Source organism: Oryctolagus cuniculus, chromosome 9 (assembly GCF_964237555.1).
Source record: "Oryctolagus cuniculus chromosome 9, mOryCun1.1, whole genome shotgun sequence".
Classification (NCBI taxonomy): Eukaryota; Metazoa; Chordata; class Mammalia; order Lagomorpha; family Leporidae; genus Oryctolagus; species Oryctolagus cuniculus.
Window position 1 is genome coordinate 96220509 of NC_091440.1, and position 23136 is coordinate 96243644.

General features: G+C 44.5%; 2 protein-coding genes across 5 annotated transcripts in view; both read left to right on the plus strand.

Annotated features, from left to right (window-relative positions):
• On the plus strand, nucleotides 1-20948 carry LOC103349023 (protein FAM186A). Of its 4 annotated transcripts, XM_070049175.1 has the most exons (4): nucleotides 1-2137; nucleotides 11639-11858; nucleotides 13485-13655; nucleotides 16675-20938. In XM_070049175.1, exons 2-4 carry the CDS (start codon nucleotides 11654-11656, stop codon nucleotides 17355-17357), a joined length of 1059 nt encoding a protein of 352 aa, XP_069905276.1. In that variant the 5' UTR covers nucleotides 1-2137; nucleotides 11639-11653; the 3' UTR covers nucleotides 17358-20938. The 4 variants fall into 4 exon arrangements, with proteins under 4 accessions (XP_069905276.1, XP_069905275.1, XP_069905272.1 ...); XM_070049174.1 differs by lacking the exon at nucleotides 1-2137 and having other exon boundaries at nucleotides 5745-11858; XM_070049171.1 differs by lacking the exons at nucleotides 1-2137; nucleotides 11639-11858 and having other exon boundaries at nucleotides 13517-13655; nucleotides 15904-20948.
• LOC100358353 (protein FAM186A) overlaps nucleotides 19381-23136 on the plus strand; it is a 16572-nt gene continuing 12816 nt past the window's right edge. The window contains exons 1-2 of the mRNA XM_070048516.1: nucleotides 19381-19616; nucleotides 20883-20923. Of these exons, the coding sequence (XP_069904617.1) occupies nucleotides 19381-19616; nucleotides 20883-20923 (277 nt within the window). The remainder of the gene's footprint in view (nucleotides 19617-20882; nucleotides 20924-23136) is intronic.

The following is a 23136-nucleotide window of genomic DNA, read 5'->3' on the forward strand; positions in this document are numbered from 1 at the left end:
GGGGAATGTCACAGTGGGTCTCCTATGACATCACCAGGACTGGGAGGTGATGGTTAACAATCAGTTCCTAGAATGGTTAGCCACTGCCTGTGGGAGCAGAAAACTCACTTTCTTTGCTTCCTAGTGGATACCATTGTTAGTATTTGCCTAGATTCTGTGAAAAAGAATAAAATCACCAAATTTCTCCACGTTTTTATCAAAATGTCAAGTGAGAAAGACGGTGAATCTGAATTAGAAAAAAATGCCAAGCAATCCCCCACCACGAGAAGAAACCCCAGGAATGCTGTGGATGTTCCAGTGGTCCCAACGCTTGAAATCCCAGCCTCTGTACAGGACATCTTCTCTTGGATTGAGCGAGCACAGGCTGTTCAAGCCAGAGAGGTAGGAAATGAACCAGAAATATACAGACTGCATCACAAAAAAATTATTTCTATTTCAGAGAGATAGAGAAAGAGAGAGAGAGAGAGAGAGAGAGATCACTGGTTCATTCCCCAAGTGCCAATACTAGCTGGAGCTTGGCCAGGCTGAAGCCAGGAGCCAGGAACCCAGTCCAGGTATTCCAGGTGGGTGACAGGGACCCAACTATGTGAGCCATCCCTTGCTGCCTCCCAGGGTGCACTTGTGCAGGAAGCTGTAATGGGGTGTGGAACCAGGACTCAAACTCAGGCACTCCACAGGGTGCAGGCATCCCAACACCTGTCTTAAGTGCTTAGGCCAGATGCCCACCCTTGCACTTTTAAAAATCTTTCCAGGACCAGGCAAGTTCTTTTTAAAGCTGTTTTTTTTTTCATGATATTTGACTTACTCTGATTCTTTGATTAATAAAGCTCCAACCTGATATCTCTTCTTGCCAGAATTAATCAAGCACTTAAGAAATACAACACGTGCGGTCATGCTAAGGCACAGGGTGTGAAGCTGAGCTTAGGAGGCCAGCATCTTATATGGTGGCTTCTCTTCTTCTGATCCAACTTCCTACTAATATGCCTGGGAAAGCAACAGAGAATGGCCCAAGCGCTTGGGCCCTGCCACCCATGAAGGGAGCCAGCATGGAGCTCCTGGCTCCTGGCTTCAGCCTGGTCCAGACTTCAGAGCATGCTCTTTCTCTCTTGCCCCCTCCCTCCCTCTCTCTCTCTTCTGAAATTCTTCCTTTCAAACAAATTGATGTCTTTAAAACATCCATCAAACTCTTTGAAATGTGATCATCCTGCTGTACATTCCCATCAGAAATATATGAGAGTTTCAGTTGTTCTTCATCTTCATCAACACTTGCTGTGGTCAACCTTTTAACTATCATCCACTCAATGGATAATTGTATCCATTTTCACTTTCATAGCGACAGATGATACTGAGATGCTTTCCATGGGGTTATCTGCACTGGGTATGTCTTTTTGGGTGGTTAAACATTTTGCCCACACTTTTTAAAAAACCAAGTGACCAAATGGTATATTCTTTTTTAAAAACTTTTATTTAGTAAATATAATTTTCCAAAGTACAGTTTATGGATTACAATGGCTATTTTCCCCATAACTTCCCTCCCACCCATACCCCTCCCATCTCTGGCTCCCTCTCCCATTCCATTCACATCAAGATTCATTTTCAATTATCGAGTGGTATATTCTTATCATTCAGTTTGGAGAATTCTTAGTCTGAATGCAACTTCTTTATTGGATGATTTATAAATATTTTCTCCCCTTTGCTGGTTTCTCTTTTCATTCTAATAATAGTGTGTTTCAAAGAACAGAACTTCTAAACCCAATTTATCATTTTGTTTTCTGCATCAGGTTTCTGGTGTGGCACATATGCAAATTTTGCCTGACCAAAAGATGCAATCATTTCCTCCTATGTTCTAGGAGTTTCACACTTTGCGATTTTACAAGCATGTCTCGGATCCATTTAGTATTAAGTATGATTCAGACACTGAGTTAGTCAGCTTTCCATCATCATAAAGAAATGTCTGAGGCAGGCAGTCTTTACAAAGCAAAGAGGGTTACAGTTGAGTGAGCTAGGACCATCACTATAGATATGAATAGAGAAGAGACATCACTGCTTTGTCCTTCATCCTGGGGAAAGTAGTTAGTTCTCTACCATCAGAGAGGGTCCAGAGCATCTGCACATCCTTAATGGTCTTCTTCATCAGGTTGGGAAACTTCTCGTGCCCTTGTTTGCCAAGATTTTCAATCAGGATTATACAGGTTTTATTAAAAGATTTTACTGGGGTCAGTGCTGTGCTGTAGCAGGCAAAGCCACTGGTTCAAGTACTGCCTGATCCACTTTTTTTTTTTTTTTTTTTTTTTACAGGCAGAGTTAGGCAGTGAGAGAGAGACGGAGAGAAAGGTCTTCCTTTTTCCATTGGTTCACCCCCCTCAAGTGGCCACTATGGCTGGCACGTTTTGCCGATCCAAAGCCAGGAGCCAGGTGCTTCCTCCTGGTCTCCCATGTGGGTGCAGGGCCCAAGGACCTGGGCCATCCTCCACTGCACTCCCAGGCCACAAAAGAGAGCTGGATTGGAAGCGGAGCAACCGGGACAGAATCCTGTGCCCCAACAGGGACTAGAACCCGGGGTGCTGGTGCCGCAGGCAGAGGATTAGCCTAGTAAGCCACAGCGCCAGCCCTGATCTACTTCTATAGCTCTCTACTATGGCCTGGGAAAGCAGTAGAAGATGGCCCGAGTCCTTGGGCCCCTGCAATCATGTGGCAGACCCAGAGGAAGCTCCTGACTCCTGGCTTCGGATTGGTACAGCTCCAGCCATTGTGGCCACTGGGGGAGTGAACCAGTGGATGAACGACCTCTCTCTCTCTCTCTCTTCCTCTGCTTCTCTGTAACTCTGCCTTTAAAATTAATAAATAAATCTTTGAAAAAAAAATCAAAGCTATTACTACATATCTTGGTATCATGATTTTTCTTGTGTGAACTGTTAATGTAATACATTACACTAGTTTATGGGTGTTAAGTAAAGTTTGCCTTATGGGGATAAGCTCCATTTACTCATGACCTATTATTCTTTTTATAGCTTCCACTGGATTTGCTAACTTTTTTTTTAAAACAGTTTTATGTCTTTATCTGAGGTATATTGGTCTACCATTTCTTTTCTTATACTTCCTTTGCATATAAGAAGCTTCAGCTGGGGCCATGGCTCAATAAGCTAATCCTCCACCTGTGGTGCCAGCACACCGGGTTCTAGTCCTGGTCGGGGTGCTGGATTCTGTCCCAGTTGCTCCTCTTCCAGGCCAGCTCTCTGCTGTGGCCTGGGAGTACAGTGGAGGATGCCCCAAGTCCTTGGGCCCTGCACCAGCATGGGAGACCAGGAAAAGCACCTGGCTCCTGGCTTCGGATCAGCGCGGTGCGCTGTCCACAGCACGCAGGCCACAGCTGCCTTTGGAGGGTGAACCAATCGCAAAAGGAAGACCTTTCTCTCTGTCTCTCTCTCTCACTGTCCACTCTGCCTGTCCAAAAAAAAAAGAAAAGCTTAAAACTTGGGGGAAAATGTGTGTAATGAAAATACTGTGCATCAATATCAATGTTTCTTGCAGCAAAACCAACTCATACTAACTCGGTGTAGCATAGCTGAACAAGATCACTTTTAAGCATTAAATAAGAAGACAACAGTCTAGAAAAGGCCCCATCAGAGCAACAGGAATCCTGCTAACACTGAAGCAAGAGCAAACGTTAAATTTGTGATGAAATTTGAGCTGAAATATGGTAGTCATTAATACCTTACAAAAAATGTACCGAGACAATTTCCTAGAGACATCAGAAGTTTATAAATGGATAACTTGCTTTAAAGAATGAGACGGTGTTGCAGATGAAACCCACAGTGGTAGACCATCCACATAGACTTGTGAGGAAAACATTCTGGGGCTGATTCTGGGGCACAGTGGGAAAGCCTCCACCTGCAGTGAAGCATCCCATTTGGGTGGATGCTGGTTCAAGTTCTGCCTAATCCACTTCCGATTCAGCTCTCTGCTATGGCCTGGGAAAGCAGTAAAAAATGGCCCAAATCCTTGGGCGTCTGGACCCACATGGGAGACCGGGAGACCCGGAGGAAGCTCCTGGCTCCTGGCTTTGGATCAGCCCAGCTCCAGCTGGGAGTGAACCAGCGGATGGAAGACCTCTCTCTCTCACTCTCTCCATCCCTGCCTCCCACCCTCCCTATCTCTGCCTCTCTGTAACTCTACCTTTCAAATAAATAATAAATCTTTAAAAACAAAACAAAACATTCCTGTTCTTCATGCTTGATTGAAGAGAACTGATGATTAACAGCAGAAACAATGCCCAATACCTCAGACATCTTGACTGGTGTGGCTTACACAATTCTGAGAAGAAAATTATAGGTGAGCAAAATTTCTGCTCAATGAGTTTCAACAGCGTTGCATCCAGATAAGCAGCAGATAAGAACAGAGCTTTACTTGAAGATTTATTTTTCAAGTTTATTCAAAAAGACTGAATGTCTGCTGATTTACTCCCCAAATGGCCACAATGGTCAGGGCTGGACCAGGCTGCAGCCAGGAGTCTGGAACTCCATCTGGATCTCCCATGTGGGAGGTAGAAGATAAGCACTTGGGCCATCCTCAGCTGCCTACCCAAGTGCAACAACAAGGAGCTGCATCTGAAGAGGACCAGACTGTTCTGGAACTGGCTTTCCCATAAAGGATCCTTGTGTCACAGGTGGTGGCTTCACCTGCTGTACCACAATGCCACAACGCCAGCCCCAAGAGCAGAGCTTTCAGTGGAAATTTCAAACAAGTGGATCTAGATCTCTACTAAGGCATATCATTGAAGGATTATAATAGGAGATAAAAAATGGCTTTGCCTGCACACTCCTGAAAACAATCACCCTTAAGGCAATGACTTTCAAGAGGTGGAATGATCCACTGAGAGCAAAAGTAGTCTGGTCAAGAGTAAAGGCCACAGCAACAGGTTTCTTTGTTTGTTTATTAGGATGTTCAAAGTTTATTGCTGGTTTCCTTCCTGGACAGCAAAAGAATAATAACACCTGCTTAGTACAGAGGGATTTGCTAAACACAGCCACAACTCCAGCAGAAAAACACCTGGGACAGATTCAGCAGTATGCATTCTTCACCACCATAATGTTCCTGCTCATCCCTTTTGTTAAATACGGGCACTTCTGAAAGGCTTTCAATGAGAAATCATTAGGCATTGGGCTTTTTCTGGTTTCTTCTTGTTTCCTTATTTAGAAAGTCTTTAAAGGGAACCTATTTCTGTTTAATTAATAAGGAAAAACAGTCACATAGGCCTGGTCAAATTCCTAGAGCCCTAGGGTTCCATAGGGATAGCCTAAATCACTGGTATCTTTGCTTTAAAGTATGTTGAGCTTGATGGAACTTATGTTAGAAATAGTTTAAACTGTTTCTTCCATGAACAGCTGAAGTCTCCTTATATGCAAGAGTACTTCAGAATGAGTTAAGCTGCCACTTGGAATGTCCATACCCATATCAGAGTGCTGTTTCAAGTACTGAATGCTCCGTGCTTCCAATCCAGCTTCCTGCTAATGTACCTGGGAGGCAGTGGAGGCTGGCCCAATACATGGGTTCCTGTCAACCTTATGGGAGACCTAGATAGAGTTTCTTGATAGTGGATTCATTCTGGCCAAACTCTGGGCTTTGCAGGCCATCTGAGAAGTGAATCAGTGGGTGGGAGGCTCTCTTTCTCTCTCTTTATCTTTGTTACTATGCCTTTCAAATAAAATAATTTTTAAGAAAGTCTTACAAAACTGTTCATTTTGAAGCTAGAGTATTTTTTAAATATCATGTATAGTTTTTCCCACACATTTTCTATGGATTTTTGAAGAAATTGCATAACATGCATGGATTCCAAAGTATTTTGCATGAAAATAAATCTATTTTGATTCCCTTTTTAGTGAGCTTTTAAACTTATTTTATATAGATTTATGTTTAGGCTGTTGTTTCTCTAGAGAACCCTAATACAGATATGGGGTACCAGGAGTGGTTCTAGGAAACAGATTTTTTTTTTAGTTTACTTATTATTTTATAAAGAATCACTGTCTGCCAGGTAACTCTTCAAATGCACACAATGACTTGTGCTGGGATGGTCAGGAGACAGGAAATCAACCCTGGCCCCAACATGGTGGCAGAGAACCAAGGACTTGAGGAAGAGAGGGTCAGATAACTCAGACACAAATACGGGATGCAGGTGTCTCGATCAGAATCTCAAGATATAGGCCAGTGCCTATCTGTAGCCCCAGTAATTTTGAGGAGTTTTCTTAATTTTGTCTTCATTGGGTATGAGGGTTCTGGAATTTGTTCTCTAAGCTGATGGAATTTTAAAACGCTATTCACTCTAAGGGTTGGTGTTGTGATGCAGTGGGTTCAACTGCATGGTGTAGCTGGTTTGATTTCCAGTTGCTCCACTTCTGATCCAGCTTTCTGCTAATGTGCCTGGAAAGTCAGTGCATGATGACACCAGTACTTGAGCTAATCCAGTCAACTGTGTGGGAAACCCAGATGAAGTTCCTTTTCCTCGCTACTTCCGGCCTTTCCCTAGCTACTGTGGCCTTTTGGAAATCAGTGGACAGAAACTCCATCAGTGGATTGAAGATCTCTCTCTCCCTCCCTCTCTCTCTCTCTCTCTGACCCTGCCTTTCAAACAAACAAGTACGTCTAACACAAAGGTACATCAGTGGTGATTTTCACCATATCCTCATGCAACTTGCCTGTTTGACTTGAGAGTGAGACATACATGGATTCAGGAGAATGATAATGGATAATTGGAAGCTAGCCCCTGTGGCAAGCAGCTGTATCTTATTGGTTTCACTACTTGGGCACATTTAAACACCTTACCTACTATAGTTCTTGCATTGTGAGACTTCCGTAGAACACCTTAAAAAAACTGGCTATACTAAGGTGATAACAACTGAACTTTAACCACATTAGAAAAAAAAAAACTACATTTTTACTTTCCCTTCTACATTGTTTTTGAGGTCAATTTACATCCTTTGATATTGCATTCCCCTAACAAATTGTCACAGACATTATTTGAATAGCTTTGCTTTGCATCTTCATACTAAAGACATAAATGATTTTCACTCCACCATTACATCATTAAAGCATTCTGATCTTACTATGTAGTTTCATAAGTGAGTTTTATACTTTCATGTTACTAATCAGTATCCTTTTCTCTCTGCTGAAGAACTACCTTTAGCATTTATTGTAAGGCAGGTTCATGCTGCAGCATGAACTAACTGCTAGGCTAAACCTGACACTGTGGATTTTTGACAATTTGTAAAAAAGTGGCTGAGGTTAGGGGCTAAGGGTTATGGTACATGTCACAGCTTTTGTTTTCCTAGGAGAGTCTTTAATTTTCAAGGATAGCTTTGCAAGTAAATATTTCGTTGGCAGTGATTGTCCTTCAATACTTGGAACATATCATGTCATTGTACCTTGATCTGTAATATTTCAGTTGAGAAATGCATTGGTAGTCTTATCAAATGTCCTTGCATGTTAGATGCTCCTTGTCTTTTGCTGTTTTCAGAACTGTCTTTATCATCTTTTTTCAAATTCTTTTTTTAAAAGATTTATTTGAAAGATAGACTTATAAATAGAAGGGGAGAAAGAGAGAGAAAGAAAGAGAGAGAGAGAGAGAGAGAGAGAGAGAGAGATCTCCCATCTGCTGCTTCACTCTCCAAATGGCCACAACAACCAGGGATGGGGCAGGCCAAGGGCCTGGAATTCCATCTGGATTGCCAACAGGGGTTACAGGAGATCCTCCATTGCCTCCCCAAGCACATTAGGAGAAAACTGGATCAGAAGCAGACCAACTGGGACTCAAACCAACCTGCCACCCCAATATGTGACGTCTGCACTTTAAGTAGTAGCTTAAGCTACTGTAACATAATGCCAGGCCTTGGTTATGTTTCTGTAAAGCAATTATGTCTATACAATTGGTGGAGCAGTCACTTCTTTGAGACTTCACATCTGTTGTAATTCTGTTGGATACATATCTTCTATGGACAGAAGAGTAAAAGGACACTGTCTGCATCGGTTACAGTGGTCTGGAGCCAGTGAGGGTGCAGATGTGTAGTCTCTGTGCATATTTGCTAAGGTGTTAGAGATTGCAGGGACACTCAGCTCCAACATGGTGGATTTCCACAGTCTAGGCAAGAGCTGTTGGAAGGCTACAGTTCTCCCAATGTCTTCTTCACCTACTGCGCAGTCATGACTGAAAGAATCCTTCTTGGCATTGGCCTGGCTTGTGGAATGACTTGTGTCAGTGCACTGGTGTTTGCTGTGTGGTACATGTGCACAGCTATGTAACAGAGGCCTGAAGCACATACACATGGGGAGGGACTATGGTTCTGGATCCTGGGGTGATAATGGTACCAGATCCCAGGGTACAGGCACTTCCTCTGCAATGCTGGCAACTCTGTGGAAAGCACAGGTGCTTGTGAAGTAGTTCAGGAACCAGGGATGGGAGCATGGGCATGAACAGAGCCTCAGTGTCTCTGGGGGTCTGGGTGGGGCCTGGCTCTCGATGGTGGTTGTCCCTGTGAACAGCATGTGTGCTTGCACAGAGAGACCTTCCTTCTAGGACCTGGCTTGTGACCTAGCTCACTATGGTGATGGCTCCAGTGTCTGAAGTGCAAGCAAGTGCAGTGAAGCCACAGAGACACAAAGTGTGTAGGCACTCATGGAGCAGCCATGGCTCAGGGACAGGGCACCAGTGGGTTGGTGAGGGGTGATAACTCTGGTCCCAGAGCATCAAACAGACCTGTTTCTTGAGGAAGAGGCATGTCCTGCTCTCTGTGGTTCTCTAGTCAGAATGGTTATTGGTTACCTCAGTGCCCAAAGATGCCAGTGTTCCTGTGGAGCAGGCCAGTGGGACATAAAGGTTCCTACAATGTGACAGTTATATCTACCTAGGGCTGGCACTGTGGCATAGTGGGTAAAGCCACCACTTGCAGTGCCAGCATCCCATACGGGTGTCAGTTCTACTACCAGCTGCTCCACTTCCAATCCAGCTCTCTGATATAGACTGGGAAAGCAATAGAAGATGGCCCAAGTGTTTGGGTCCCTGCACCTGTGTGGGAGACCAGAATGAAGCTCCTGGCTCCTGGCTTTGAATCAGCACAGCTCTGGCTGTTGCAGTCGATTGGGGAGTGAACCAGAGGATGGAAGACCTCTTTCTCTCTCTCTCGGTGTGTGTGTGTGTGTGTGTGTGTGTGTAACTCTGACAATCAAATACATAATTAAGTCTTTAAAAAAAGTAAAATCTACCTTTACTTGTTCTAGCTGACTGCTGCCAATGTTTACAAAGAGAGAGACAGAGACAGAGACAGACACTATCTTCCATCTGCGATTCATTCCCAAAATGGCTCCAATGGTCAGAGCTGGGCTGGTCTGAAGCCAGGAGCCAAGAGCCAGGAGCTTCTTCTAGGTCTCCCATGTAGGTGGTAGGGTCCCAAGAACTTGAGCCATTTCCCAGGCACATTAGCAGGGTGCTAGATTGGAAGTGGAGCAACTGGGACTCAAGCCGTGGCCCATTAGGGCTGCTGGCCTTGCAGGTGGCTGCTTTACCTGCTACACCACAATGCCAGCCCCTGCTACAGATTTTTAAATGGACCTCTGATACGTCCCTGCCCATTCTGGTATGTACATAGTTGTCTATAGTTGTTATTTGTAGAGGATCAAAGCTGGTTATATTCTACTTCATCATCTTGATGACATCATTGTCAGTGCCTTAAGTTTCATTACTATCATTCCATTTTATAATTTCATCCCCTCTGCTATTTGTGGTCACTACAAATATTATTGCTACAAATGTGTTGTTCATATCATTTGATGCATGTGTGTATGAACTTTATTTATGACTGGAATTACTGCATCATTTCAACTGCCCCCACCCACCCACCTTGTCCAGTTTCACACTCCATGGTTTGGGTTACTCATGGCCAATGTCAATCTGAAAATATCAAATAGAACACTTCAGAAGTAAGTAGCTGGAATGTTTTAAATTGCATGCTGTTCTGGGTAAGTTGATGAAATCTCATATACTACTGTTACATCTCTCCCAGATGTGAATCATCCATTTAACCAGTACATTCATGCTGGATATGCTACCTACCTATTAGTCACTTAGCAGTAATCTTGGTTAACAGCTAAGCACAGAGTTAGGTAGAGCCACCATTTCAGGCATCCACTGGGGGTCTTGGCATGTATCGCCCATGAATAAGGGCAGATTTCTGCACTAAGGCTATCAGTAGCATTTGAATTTTACCAGTTTCCCTACTGTTTAAAAAAGATTTATTTGAAAGATAGGGTATCTCCTCTATAAATAAATGGTGCTGGCAAAACTGATATAGCTATATCTTTATAGATATAAATATAGAGATCAATGAAATTAGATCTCTACCTCTCATCAAATATCAAAAATCCCAAACGACTCATGATAGTTCAAAGACCTAAATATGAGCCTGAGACTTGGAAGAAAACATAGGGGAAATACTTCAAGACACTGGTGTAGGTGATGACTTCTTGGGTACAACACTCAAAGCACAGGCAACAAAAGCAAATCTAGACAAAGAGGATCCTATCAAACTCAGGAGATTTTTCCCAGCAAAGGAAACCGCAGGGCGAAGAGACAGCCAACAGAGTGGGAAAAATATTTATAAGCTACTTATCTGAAAAAGGATTAGAATCCAGAATACATCAGCAATTCAAAAATACAACAACAAAAACCCAACAGGTCCAGTTACAAAATAGGCAAAGGAGCTTAATAGACAGTACTCAGGCATAATGAATCATATCTTCATTGTTCATACATGATGGATATGGTCTTCTGCATTTACTTTTTTAAACTTAACTTTAAGGCTTGGCAATCACTTTACATCACATTAAACCATTTATTTTTGTTCTTTTTAAGAGCTATATACAAGTTGGATTGTGGGGCGATCATTTTCCACCTAAACTTATGAACACATATTTTGGAATCTTATAAAAATTTTATAATTTTCATACCCACATTTGTCTTTAGGCTACCCTAAACTGCTTTTTGTGAAAGTATGGGGCAGAAGTTCAATTTACTATGCTTTTCCTGGATGGATAAGTGCTTGTGACAACACCACTTGGTGATAAATTCATTCTATTCCCACTGATGTGTAAAACTGGTTCTTTCATAAAGTGGCTTTCTGTGTATGTGCGTGGGCCTGTTGGTGGTCTCCATTCTGATTCACTGGTCGATTTGCAGTACTACACAGCCTGATTACCACAAGTGTAGAAAAAGGGCTTAATAAAACTCTGATGCCCTCATAGTATCAGAATGTTGACCAATGTAATCTTACTTCTACCTCCAACATCACTATCAAATGTTTCTACCTGGGAGAGTCTTGGAAATGTTAGAAGAGAATGGCTCTTCTATATGTACAATTTCTGGAACTGGATTGAGAAGTTTAAAATCAATTGTAAAACACATGTTTGAATTTTGCCTGGATCTCTACTGAGCATCTTGATTAATCTGGGGAGCCATGAGATCTCTACAATGCTGTCTTTCAATCTGTGAGGTGGTGCAGCTCTCCATTTCTGAGACTTAAATTTCCTTCAATGCAGTTCTATAAGACCCTCCTTCAAAGCTTTTGTTTACATATTATCTCTTTGTTTTCTTCAGAACATTAAAACACAGATGACTGAAATAATGAGCAACGTGCACCGAATAATGGCTCGCTACAGTCTTGACTTTGACTTGCCCTCCGGACACCGCATTTCTCTTACAGAACACATGAGGAAACAGAGATCCCTGTTTCTGGAGAGAATGGGTACTTACTCTAAGAACGCTGAAAACAGAGAAAAGACACTTGCCTACATTCTGGCCTGGTTAGAGGAATGGAGTAAGTGTCTAGAAGTGTTTCAGAGAAAAATCACAAAGTCAGCAACTCTACTGTGGGGGATTAGTCAGATTAAAGAAGAAAACACTAAGGAGGTTTTTCAGAAAATGTCTGTCTCATTTCCCAGTAAGAAGGAAATATAGATTTGCTCACTTAGTGAACATGCTGACTTCCTTGTTTTTCTTCAAGCATGCCAGTAATGCCCCAGCCCAATGTCTTTATGCTTCCTATCTGCTTGCCTGGAACATTTTTCACTCATTCCTTGCCTAAATTTCACTTTAAAAACAATGTGTTTTCTGACATCCCCATTCCCTGTTACCTCACACTCAGCATTACCAAGCATCTTTACCTTTGTCTACACCATTCGTATCTGCCATACCACACAATTTAATTTTTTTTTTAATTTTTTTTTAATTTTTATTTTTTTGACAGGCAGAGTGGACAGTGAGAGAGAGAGACAGAGAGAAAGGTCTTCCTTTTGCCGTTGGTTCACCCTCCAATGGCCGCCGCGGCCGGCGCGCTGCGGCCGGCGCACCGCGCTGATCCGATGGCAGGAGCCAGGAGTCAGGTGCTTTTCCTGGTCTCCCATGGGGTGCAGGGCCCAAGCACCTGGGCCTTCCTCCACTGCACTCCCTGGCCACAGCAGAGGGCTGGCCTGGAAGAGGGGCAACCGGGACAGAATCCGGCGCCCCGACCGGGACTAGAACCCGGTGTGCCGGCGCCGCTAGGCGGAGGATTAGCCTATTGAGCCGCGGCGCCGGCCCACAATTTAATTTTTATTTCCTGTCTGTCTCCTTTCACTAGAATGTAAGCAGCAGGAAGTTGGGGAACTTGTTGTATTCAAGGCTGTATCAACAGAATCTGCAACAGTACACATCTGAATAGACACTGGTGAATTAAAGAATGAACAAGCATACAATAATAAGCACAGCATCAGAGAAAGAAGGAGAGAGATAAACAGGGATAGATAGATGGATAGACAGATGTTTCATTCGCTGATTCATTCTCCAAGTGGCCACAATGGCCCAGGATGTTCCAGGCCATAGCTAAGAGCCTGGAACCCCATCCTGTCTCACATACTGGTGGCATGGGCCCAAGTACTTTGTCCATATTCTGCTGTGTTTTGAGGCACATTCACAAGAAGAGAGATTGGAAGCAGATCAGCTGAGGCCCAAACCGGCACTCTGATATGTAGAATAAGGAGAATCCTGCAATCCACACCACAATGCTGGGCCCTTCACCATTTGTTTAAAATATTTCATCTCCTTACAAGAAATTCCATGTAATGGGGGTTAGGAAACACTAGAAAACTGCCCAAACAGGTTGATTTACATTTAGACACCCAATATGAAAGCATCTATTCCTATTTTAGACACTGATTTCCTTGAGTTGAAGAACAAAACCAAACAGATACCTTTCAAAAACTTGATTCATAAGACTTACTACTCAGCTTCTTCCTCCAAGTCTTCACCTGTTTCATTGAGAAAAGCCTCAGAATAGCAGTAAATGCATGATAACCATGACTGTACTCCTGAATACAATTTCTTTAGTAGTTACCTGATGTTATAAAGCTATATGGTTATGCTTATCTATTTGTATGCACAAAATAATGATTTTCTTCTCTTCAAGATGTTATTTTGTCTGACATAACTGCATTTGATGTTGAGGAACACTACCATTGGATAGTACAAATGGAGATGTTTCCAGAAACACTGAGAGCCATCGAGAACAATGTCAATATACTATGTAGCATCAGCACCACTTTCCTTAATGATAAGAAGACACAGAAGAAAAAAATAGGTAATTGTGTTTTGTGACTTTGCAAATGGAGTTTTCTTTTTTTCTCAAAATGCAGGTTGGTGGAAGTATTATTTATAGACCATAAAACTCAACATGTTAAATGATTCTCAGTACCTTTCAAGACCTCTGAAATCCAATCAGAGTTCCCCAACACAGGCCCATGTTCCACCCACTATTGACAGTGAGAAGCTGAATTCTCCCACACTATGACTGTTATCTTCTTCTCCCTTTAATTCCATCAGTCTTTGTGTGTTTGGGGGCTTGGCTGTATGCTCTATGTTTATAATCATTACAACTTGCTGATGTATTGACCCTCGCTGTCTCTAGAACCATTGTTGTTGTGCTGATATCTGTTTTGTCAGATAGTATATAATCTTCAGCTCCCACATATTCACAGTGTATCTTTTTTCTATCACTTTGCTCTCTTTTTGTCTTTGAATCCAAGGTGTGTCACCTTTAGTTGGATCTTGTGGGACTTTTTTTTTTTTTTTTTTGTGGGAGGTAAAATAGCAAAGTTTATTAGGGAAGGGACATCTGTAAGGATGGATGGGCACCTCTCCAGACAGGACCTGAGAGAGTGCCCAGTCACTTGAATGGGGGGAAGGAGCAAGGTTACATGGTTGAGTAGAGAGATTACACCTGACCAGGTCAGGCAGGCGGCTCAGCAGAGAGGCAGAGGGCTGAGTGTGCAATCCGGTTGAGGCCGGGGGGTTTTCTTCCTGAAACAAAGGATTTTATGGATATAAATATTTATGGATATAAATATTAAGAAGCTCCTATCTGAGTTTTCCCTTGAAGGTATCAGACAGGAGGAAGGCTAGCTGGTGCCATCCTGTGTTTAGAGGAAGGGTGAGCAGGACCCCCTAGAGAATCAGGATCCGGAGCAGGGTGTTTGAAATGCAGATACTGGGCTGCATCTGGGAGATTGTGGAAGATTTGTCAGGCAGAAGGGGTGGGGACCTCCACCTGGCAGGTTATCAGGTGGGAGGGGGCAGGGCAGAATGTGAATACCGGGCTGCCCATGAAACATTGTCAGGATGACTTTGAGATGCAGATGCTTATGCTGGACATAGATGTCTTCTCTTTATGCCTTTATGTCACACACACATAAGCTCATATCTGACTTCCTACCTAACATTCTCCCCTCAAGAGGCAATACCCAAAATTCTTCTTTGGGATTATGGATGGAGTTCCGTTTTCTGTAACTTCTTCAAAGCTGGCATGTGGGCGTCGAGGGGGATTTGGGTATTTCCTCTTGCTATCTGTCTTATGGTGTGCAACAGTGGCCTTGGAAAGACTGTCCTGCTCAGTCTAGAGGGCTGCTCAGGTCATCCAGTGGAATGGGCTAGAAGCCTTGTCCGACGACCATTTGGAGTTTGACAGCTTTTACCCTGTTAGAGACAAAACGAACAAGGGCATTAAAAACATATGGTCCAAAGAGAAGCAGCAAGATTACAGAAGTTATTGGGCCAAGGAGAGGAAACAGTCAGGATTTCTATGACCAGATGTCAGGCCAGAAATCCCAGCCCTGCTTGGCCTGGTCCTGGAGCAGTTTGGCTTTGTCCAGGGAAAGTATGAATTTGGGTTTGTACCTGTCCAGTCTGATTGACCCAGAGACAATGTTCTTCCTGGAGCATGGCACAGATACCTCTCGGAGCAGCAGTTAGCATGTCCAATATTTTTTTTCTTTCATAATCTTTCGTGACTTCCACACACCCTCTTCAACTTACTTGAAACATTCAATCACTTCCATTCCAGTCTAGAGTAAACTAGCTATCAGGATAGGACTTTTCTTTTCATACATTTCTGACAATCCAGGTGTTCCACATGGGCAGTAGGGACCCAGACACTTCAGTCATTGGTTGTGGGAGGAAAGTTGCTGAGTTTCTCCTTCAGCCATTCAGTATATCTTTTGTCTATTGATTTATGGCCCTTTTGAAAGAATCAAAGTTTCTCACAGTAAGAAAAGGTAGAAAAGGGAGACAGGAACCCAAAAGAGAAAACTGAATGCATCAAGCATACACAAACTCAGGGAAAAGTTGGATTTGCATTCTATTGAATCCCAAAGTTCAAGTAAAAGTGAGTTAATGATGTCACAACTGAGATCATCTCCTTACCTCTGGAAGCAATTCTGGGTGATTGTAAGAAAACACGATTCTAAAACCAAAACTTTTAGAGCTGCATTTTTCTCTCTGTTTTTCTTTTTTCTTTTTTTATATTTATTTATTTTTTTAAATTTTTTTGACAGGAAGAGTGGACAGTGAGAGAGAAGAGACAGAGAGAAAGGTCTTCCTTTTGCCGTTGGTTCACCCTCCAATGGCCACCATGGCCAGTGCGCTGCGGCCGGTGCACCGCACTGATCTGTAGCCAGGAGCAAGGTGCTTCTCCTGGCCTCCCATGCGAGTGCAGGGCCCAAGGACCTGGGCCATCCTCCACTGCACTCCTGGGCCACAGCAGAGAGCTGGCCTGGAAGAGGGGTGACAGGGACAGAATCCAGCACCCTGACCGGGACTGGAACCTGGTGTGCAGGTGCCGCAGGCAGAGGATTAGCCTATTGAGCCGTGGCACCGGCCTGTTTTTCTTTTTTCAAAGATTTACTTATTTGAAAGGTAGAGTGACAAAGATAGAAGGAGACACAGAGAGAATGAGATCGTCCATCTACTGGTTCACTTCCCAGTTGGCTGGGCCAGGGTGAAGTCAGAAGCTTGGAACTCCATCTAGTTTATCCCCATGTGGATGACAGAGGCTGGGAACTCAGGCCATCCCCCACTATCCTCCTAGGCACATTAGCAGGACATCTGGGACTCCAGTGAGTGCTCCAACATGGGATGACAAGGTGATAAGTTGTGGATTAATCTGGTGTGGCACAAGGCCAGGGTCATAGCTAAAGTTTTCTGACTAATCTTCAATGGACAGTCATCTGTCCATTTGGTCTAAATTTATTAGGCTTAAACACAGAGCACAGCACAAAAGAAGCAATATGATCTCATTGTTTTGTTTTACATTTTTTTCCTTCCAGTACCTAGAGGTGCTCTATGGAAAACATGGAAAGACAGATTTATAAAGCGACCTGCAACAGCCCTTGCACTAAGACCAGATCAAATGATCTCTGATCAATTTACAACCAACACCAAGGTTTTGGAAATTCAACATATGTTACAAGAACTCATAGGTTCTTCAATGTTCAACAAAATGGAAAACACTGCAATCAAATATATCTCAGCAACTATATTAAATCTTTCCAAAGCCTTGAGTGCCATGTGTGAACAAGTCAATGTTTCTAACATTGTAAGTGACAGCATGTTTTTTGAAAAGTATGAAACCGAAAAAGAACTCTCCAGAAGGATGATCTGTGACCTTAGTGAGGAAAACGAGCTGCTGCAACGAAAACTGCAAGAGAAAGAAGAAAACTATGAACAGCTAATTCAAACCACAGGTCGTGCAGGCCAGCAAGAATATACATCAGTGCCCACATCCAGGACCCATATCAAGGCTGGGGACATAGCAGACAGTATGGACAATATTTTAGCCAAGGAATTGGAAAATACTTTATATAAGTCTCCAACAAAAAAGATCAAATCCTCCGAGATAAAGTGGGGCTCTTCACTTTTATGTAAAACCCCAGCTGTACTGACTCCAGATTGCCAGGACAACAATACTGTCCACCTGAAGACCATCAGCAAATGGGTCCTGGGCCTTTGAAGGGTACTGCTGACTTGAAAACACTGGGGCCAATGAAACAGCAAGAGGAGAAGAAAGAGGAGAAGCTGAGCAAGGGCCTGAAGAGAGAGAGACAGCTGGAGCTGAACACAAACGCTGCACCCCTCTTAACCAAGTCCTCACCACCTGGAGTGCCTCCCATTTACCCACAGCCCCACCTAAAATACAAACCCCTCACTCCTCTGAAAACCCAGGCCCTGATGACCACTCTGACACCCCAGCAGGCCCAGGCCCTGGGTACCACTCTGACACCCCAGCAGGCAGAGGCCCTGGGGACCACTCTGACACCCCAGCAGGCCCAGGCCCTGAGTACCACTCTGACCACCCAGCAGGCCCAGGCCCTAGGTACCACTCTGACCACCCAGCAGGTAGAGGCCCTGAGGACCACTCTTACCCCTCAGCAGGCCCAGACTCTGGGGACCACTCTGACCCCCCAAAAGCCAAGGCTATCAGGCCTCTCACCCCTCAGTTGGCCCAAGATGTGGAGACTATGACTCCTCAGCTGGCCCAGGCCCTGGGGAAAACACTAACCCCTCAGCAGGCCCAGGCCCTGGGGACCACTGTTACCCATCAGCAGGACCAGGCTGTGGGGACCACTCTGACCCATCAGCAGGACCAGGGCATGGGGACCATTCTCACCCCCCAGCAGGCAAAAGCGGTGGGGACCACTCTTAACCATCTGCAGGCCCAGGCTATGGGGACCATTCTTATTAATCAGCAGGCCCAGGCTGTGGGGACCACTCTGACCCATCTCCAGGCACAGGGCATGGGGACTATCCTTACCCATCAGCAGGCCCAGGCCCTGGGGACCACTCTGAGCCCCCAGCAGGCCCAGGCCCTAGGGACCACTCTTACCCCTCAGAAATCCCAAGCCCTGGGGACCTCTCTGACCCTGCAGCAGGCCCAGGACCTAGGGATCACTGAGGCCCTGGCCCTGAGGACCACTCTGGCCCCTCACCACACTCAGACTCGGGGGGCCAACCTTACCCCTGACAAGGCCCCTCCTACTCCAGGGCAGCCCCTTGAGCTGGAGGCAGTGAGGCCTAAGCAGGACTTTCCTCAAACTGCCCAGCCACCTCCAGCAATGAAGGCCCCACTCACTCCCAGGTGGCCTATTAGATCCGGAACAACATCCACCTGGAAAAAGAGCCCGGGTCTCCATGGTCCTCTCTCTCCTGGCCAGTCCTTGGCTCCCGGGCTGTCTTCCTTCCCTGGAGAGCTCTTGGAGTCTGGACCCTCCTCTGCACAGCCTCCGGCACACCAGCCTCCTGTCTCCACTGGGCAGCCCCCCTCTCTCCAGGCCCCTTCTGCCCTTGCACAACATCTGGCACCACCGACCCTTCCTGGAGAAACTTCTCCATCACAGATTGCTCCCAGCTCTGGGCATCCCTCCACATCATGGACCCCCTCAGCTGCTGGAATGCCCCAGAAAGGTGTGGCCTCTTCTGGGAGGAAGAAAGGACTGGTAAGGATTGCTTCCCAGAAATTGGTCCAACCCAGTCCTCCGGGTTGGAAGAGAGATCTCACTCCACTCATTGCCAGCAAGCCTTCTGCAGAAACCCAAACACCTCGGGAGTCTTCACCCATGGAGCCTCAGTCCCATCTCACCAGCGACAGCACACCAACATCATGCATCACTTACACCGATGGGGGGACCCTGCAGTCTCTGCAGAAGCCTAAAACATCACTGCCTTCTCTCGCTCCTCAACTAACACCAGCATCACGGGTCCCTTTCACTAATGAGGGGGTCCTGCACACTCGACAGAGGTCGAGAATGGCCCTGCCTTCCATCACTCCTCAACTGTCCCCGCCGGCACGGGTCCCTTTCACTAATGAGGAAATCCTGCACACTCGGCAGAAGCCTAGAACATCACTGCCTTCTGCCACTCCTCAGATATCCAGGACATCACAGAAACCTCTTTCTCAGTGGGCCTTGAAATCCCAATACCCCTCTCTAGATTAACCACAGTTCATGAAGCCAGTTTCAGACATCAACAAAGACAAAATGATGGTGCCCCCTTCCTCTCCCAAAGAGCTTGAAGGGAGGATGTATTTTGTTGACGTGGAGACTCAGAGGAAGAACCTGATGCTACTGAATCAGGCCTCAAAAACAAATGGACTCCCTTCCCCGCTCCACACAACAGCTAGGAATCTCATCATTGAGACCCTTCACACAGACCAGGTTCGGCTAGGATACCTGTTCCACAAGTACACTGCCCACAGGCTGATCCAGCGCTTCAGGTAGATAATTCTCCAATGATCTAGCTGATCTATGCCCAGCTTTTTCCTGAACTGTTCTGATATCAAATATCCTCCCTCCTTGCCCTAGAAGTATATTCACGTTTGTCAGATTGTATATTGTGAGAGAACCTTTCATTGAAGATATGTAGGATGGAAGCCTGTTTAAGACAGCAAAAGGAGACATTTTTAAGTGAATAAGAAATGGCGAATAAGATCCATTTCATTCTTTCATATCTCAAGCAGAGATGCTAAGGCATGTTTTGTGAATCATGGTTGATCTCCAAAAGATCAACTTCTAAAGGTCAGAGATGCCTGCTGGTCACTCTGAGTTTCTTTCATCTTCAGTTCACCAGAAGATGTAGGGTTTTTATTTCTTTTTTAAAAATAATGTTTAATTACATTCATTTTAAAAATTCACTTGCGAGATAGAGAGAATACTTCCATCTCCTGGTTTAGTCCCCAAATGCCCATGTGGGGCAGAAGTGGATCAGGACCAAAGCTCAGAGCTAAGAATAAAATCCTAGTCTCTTCAAATTGGCAGAGACACAACTTGCATCATCACTGCTGCCTCCCAAGGTCTGCATTAACAGGAACCTGAAATCAGGAAGCAGAGTAGGTATCAAACCCTGACACTTTGGTATGGAAATGGGCATCTTAGCCACTAGCTTAATGGGTGACTTACCGGCTAAACCAAATCAACTACCCCAGTTGATGTACGATCTTTAAAAATGGAGATGGACACTGATGGATGGCCTATCAGCTAAGGCAACCTGTTAGCATCCTTATGTCCTATATCAGAGTAATTGTGTTGAATCCCTGGATCTGGCTCCCGATCCTGATTCCAGATTCCTACTAATGCGGATCCTGGGAGACAGAGGTGATGGCCAAGTGACTGGGTTCCTGTCAACCACATGGGAGCCCTGGTTGAGTTCCCAGCTCACAGTTTAGCACACTGACCACCCCCTCAGTGTGGCAGGTGTTTGAGGGAGTAACCAGCAAATGGGAGTTCCTGCTCTGTCTCCTTTTTTCTCCTTTGAAATAAACATTTTTAAAAAGAGAAGTTAATTTTTTAACAAGTTGTTCATTTTACTTACTTGAAAGGCAGAGAGACTGAGAGAATCTCCCACCCACCCAGTGATTTACTCCCCCAAATAGCTTCAACAGTTGGGCTGGGCCAAGCTGGAGCCAGGAGCCAGGAACTCAATGCACATTTCCCATGTGAGTGGTAGGAACCCAACTACTTGAGCCATCACCTCTTCCTCCTAGGGTGTGCATCAGCAGGAAGCTGCACTGGGAGCAGGAAGCAGGTATGGAACCCAAGAACTCCAATTCATGATGGCGAGCTTCTCCAGTGTCACCTGAACCACTGTGTCGAATGTCCACCCCAATGAACAGATGTTTTAAAAAGACTAGCATGGGGTATAACACTTTGTGTTCATTGCCAATACAACAGATCAAATGTGGAATCTCATTGTTTTAGTTTGCATTGCTTTGCTGTGGGTGAGGCTAAGTATCTTTCATAGACATCAGATCCATCTGCATTTCATTTCCTGTGAAGATCCTATTTAAATACTTTGCCCATTTTTCAATAGTTACCAAGTTTTCATGAAATGGATTCATGTGCCCTATTCAAATACTTGGAAAAGTAGCTCCTGGCCTAATTCCACCCACTTGTGTTTTTACTCCACTCTTGGTAATTTTGGGTTTGTAGAAAATTCTTATTTTTATTTGCTGGTTTGATTTATTAAGATAGGCCTTCTGCATTCTGAGATTACTAAATGTTTTCCTGGATTTCTTTGGGTGTCTTTAAGGTTGGTTATTAGCTTGATTGCTTGTCTTACAGTTAAGTCTGATCCTTAATTTTCTACAGTAGTAGATGGACTTTGCTGGGGTGTTTTTCACATGGCTACTCAGTTGCCCCCTAGCATTTTTAAATTATTTATTCATTTGAATGCCACAGCGATGGAGAAAGAGATCTTCTTTCTGATGATTCACTTACCATATGGCCATATCTGACAGGTCTGGGCCAGGCTCTAGCCAGGAGCCAGGACCTTCACCCAGGTCTCTCACAAGGGTGATAAAGGGCCAAAGTACTTGAGTCATTTTTTACCGCTATACCTCGTTCATTAGCAGGGACCTCAATCAGACGGCCAGTAGCTGAAACTCAAACCTGCACTCTGATATGGGATGTGAGCATCACGCGGTCCCTCAACCCACTCTGCCACAGAACTTGCTCCCCATGTTTTTTTTTTTTCTAGGAAAATTCCACATTCAAGGGGTTTAAAAATACCCTTTACATTTACATTCTCCTTTTTGAGAAGTTGTGAAGTACTTTTTGTTTTCTTAAGTAGCACAGATGTATAACTGAACCAACCAGTAACACAGGACTTGGGGAAAAAAGAGAAAGTCAACCCCTAACTAAGCATGTCCTGCTTTCCAGACAAAGGTGACCTCTTCAGCTTGATAGGATTAAGATGGCAGTGCCCCTGATGCAGGATCAGTAGGTGTGCCTTCCCTGTTGCAGCTCCTTATAGCTGCAGCCTGATTCTTTTCCATTGTCTCCTCTGGGAGTGCCACCTGATTTCATTACTAGTTTTCAACTGAATCCACTGAAGAATGGGGTAAATTTTCGCCTTTTGCCCAGGAATCTCTTTCTGTGAAAGTCTTATGAGAAGACTTGGCAAGGCAGAGAGTCAGGCACACTCACAATAATGGCAGAGAAAATACAAAACATACTTAAACTTGGTCAGTTTCTTTTTTTTATTTTCTCGATTCCTACGTAATTCAGATTGCAAAAACATGAGTTGTTATTTCATTATAATTATTATGACATAACTTTAAAAACTGTGGTGACAGTAGATTTCTATCCAGTATTTGTCATTAAGAAAAATGATAACTTTGGGGCTGGTGCTGTGGTATAGCGGGTAAAGCCACTGCCTGCAGTGCCAGCAACCCATATGGGCACCAGGTTCTAGTCCCGGTTGAACCTCTTCCAGTCCAGCTCTCTGTTGTGGCCCAGGAAGGCAGTGGAGGCTGGCCAAAGTGCTTGGCCTCCTGCACCTGCATTGGAGACCAGGAGGAAGCACCTGGCTTCTGGCTTTGGATCGGCATAGTTCTAGCCATAGCGGCCATTTGGGGGGTGAACCAACGGAAGGAAGACCTTTCTCTCTCTCTCACTGTCTAACTCTGTCAAATTAAAAAAAAAATCTTAAAACAAAGAAACAACAAATATGATAATTTCAATTGGAAGTACACTTTATCATAATAGAAAAGTGTCACAGGGCAGAGTGTTGGTGTAGCAGCTAAGATGCTGCTTAGGTATTCCTGAATCCCATAATCAAGTGCCAGGATTTGGATTCCCACTCTGCTTCTGCTTTCAGCACTAATGTGTACCCTAGGAGGCAGCAGGTGATGGCCACAATACTTGGGTTCCTTCTACCCATGTGAGAGATCCAGATTGCACTCGAGTCTCCTGGCTTCAGCCTAGCCCAGCCACGGATGTTTTGGCAATTTGGGGACT

Excerpts from the sequence above, each read along its gene's own strand:
- LOC103349023 (XM_070049171.1), top strand. The coding sequence starts at position 17,866 with ATGACTCCTCAGCTGGCCCAGGCCCTGGGGAAAACACTAACCCCTCAG.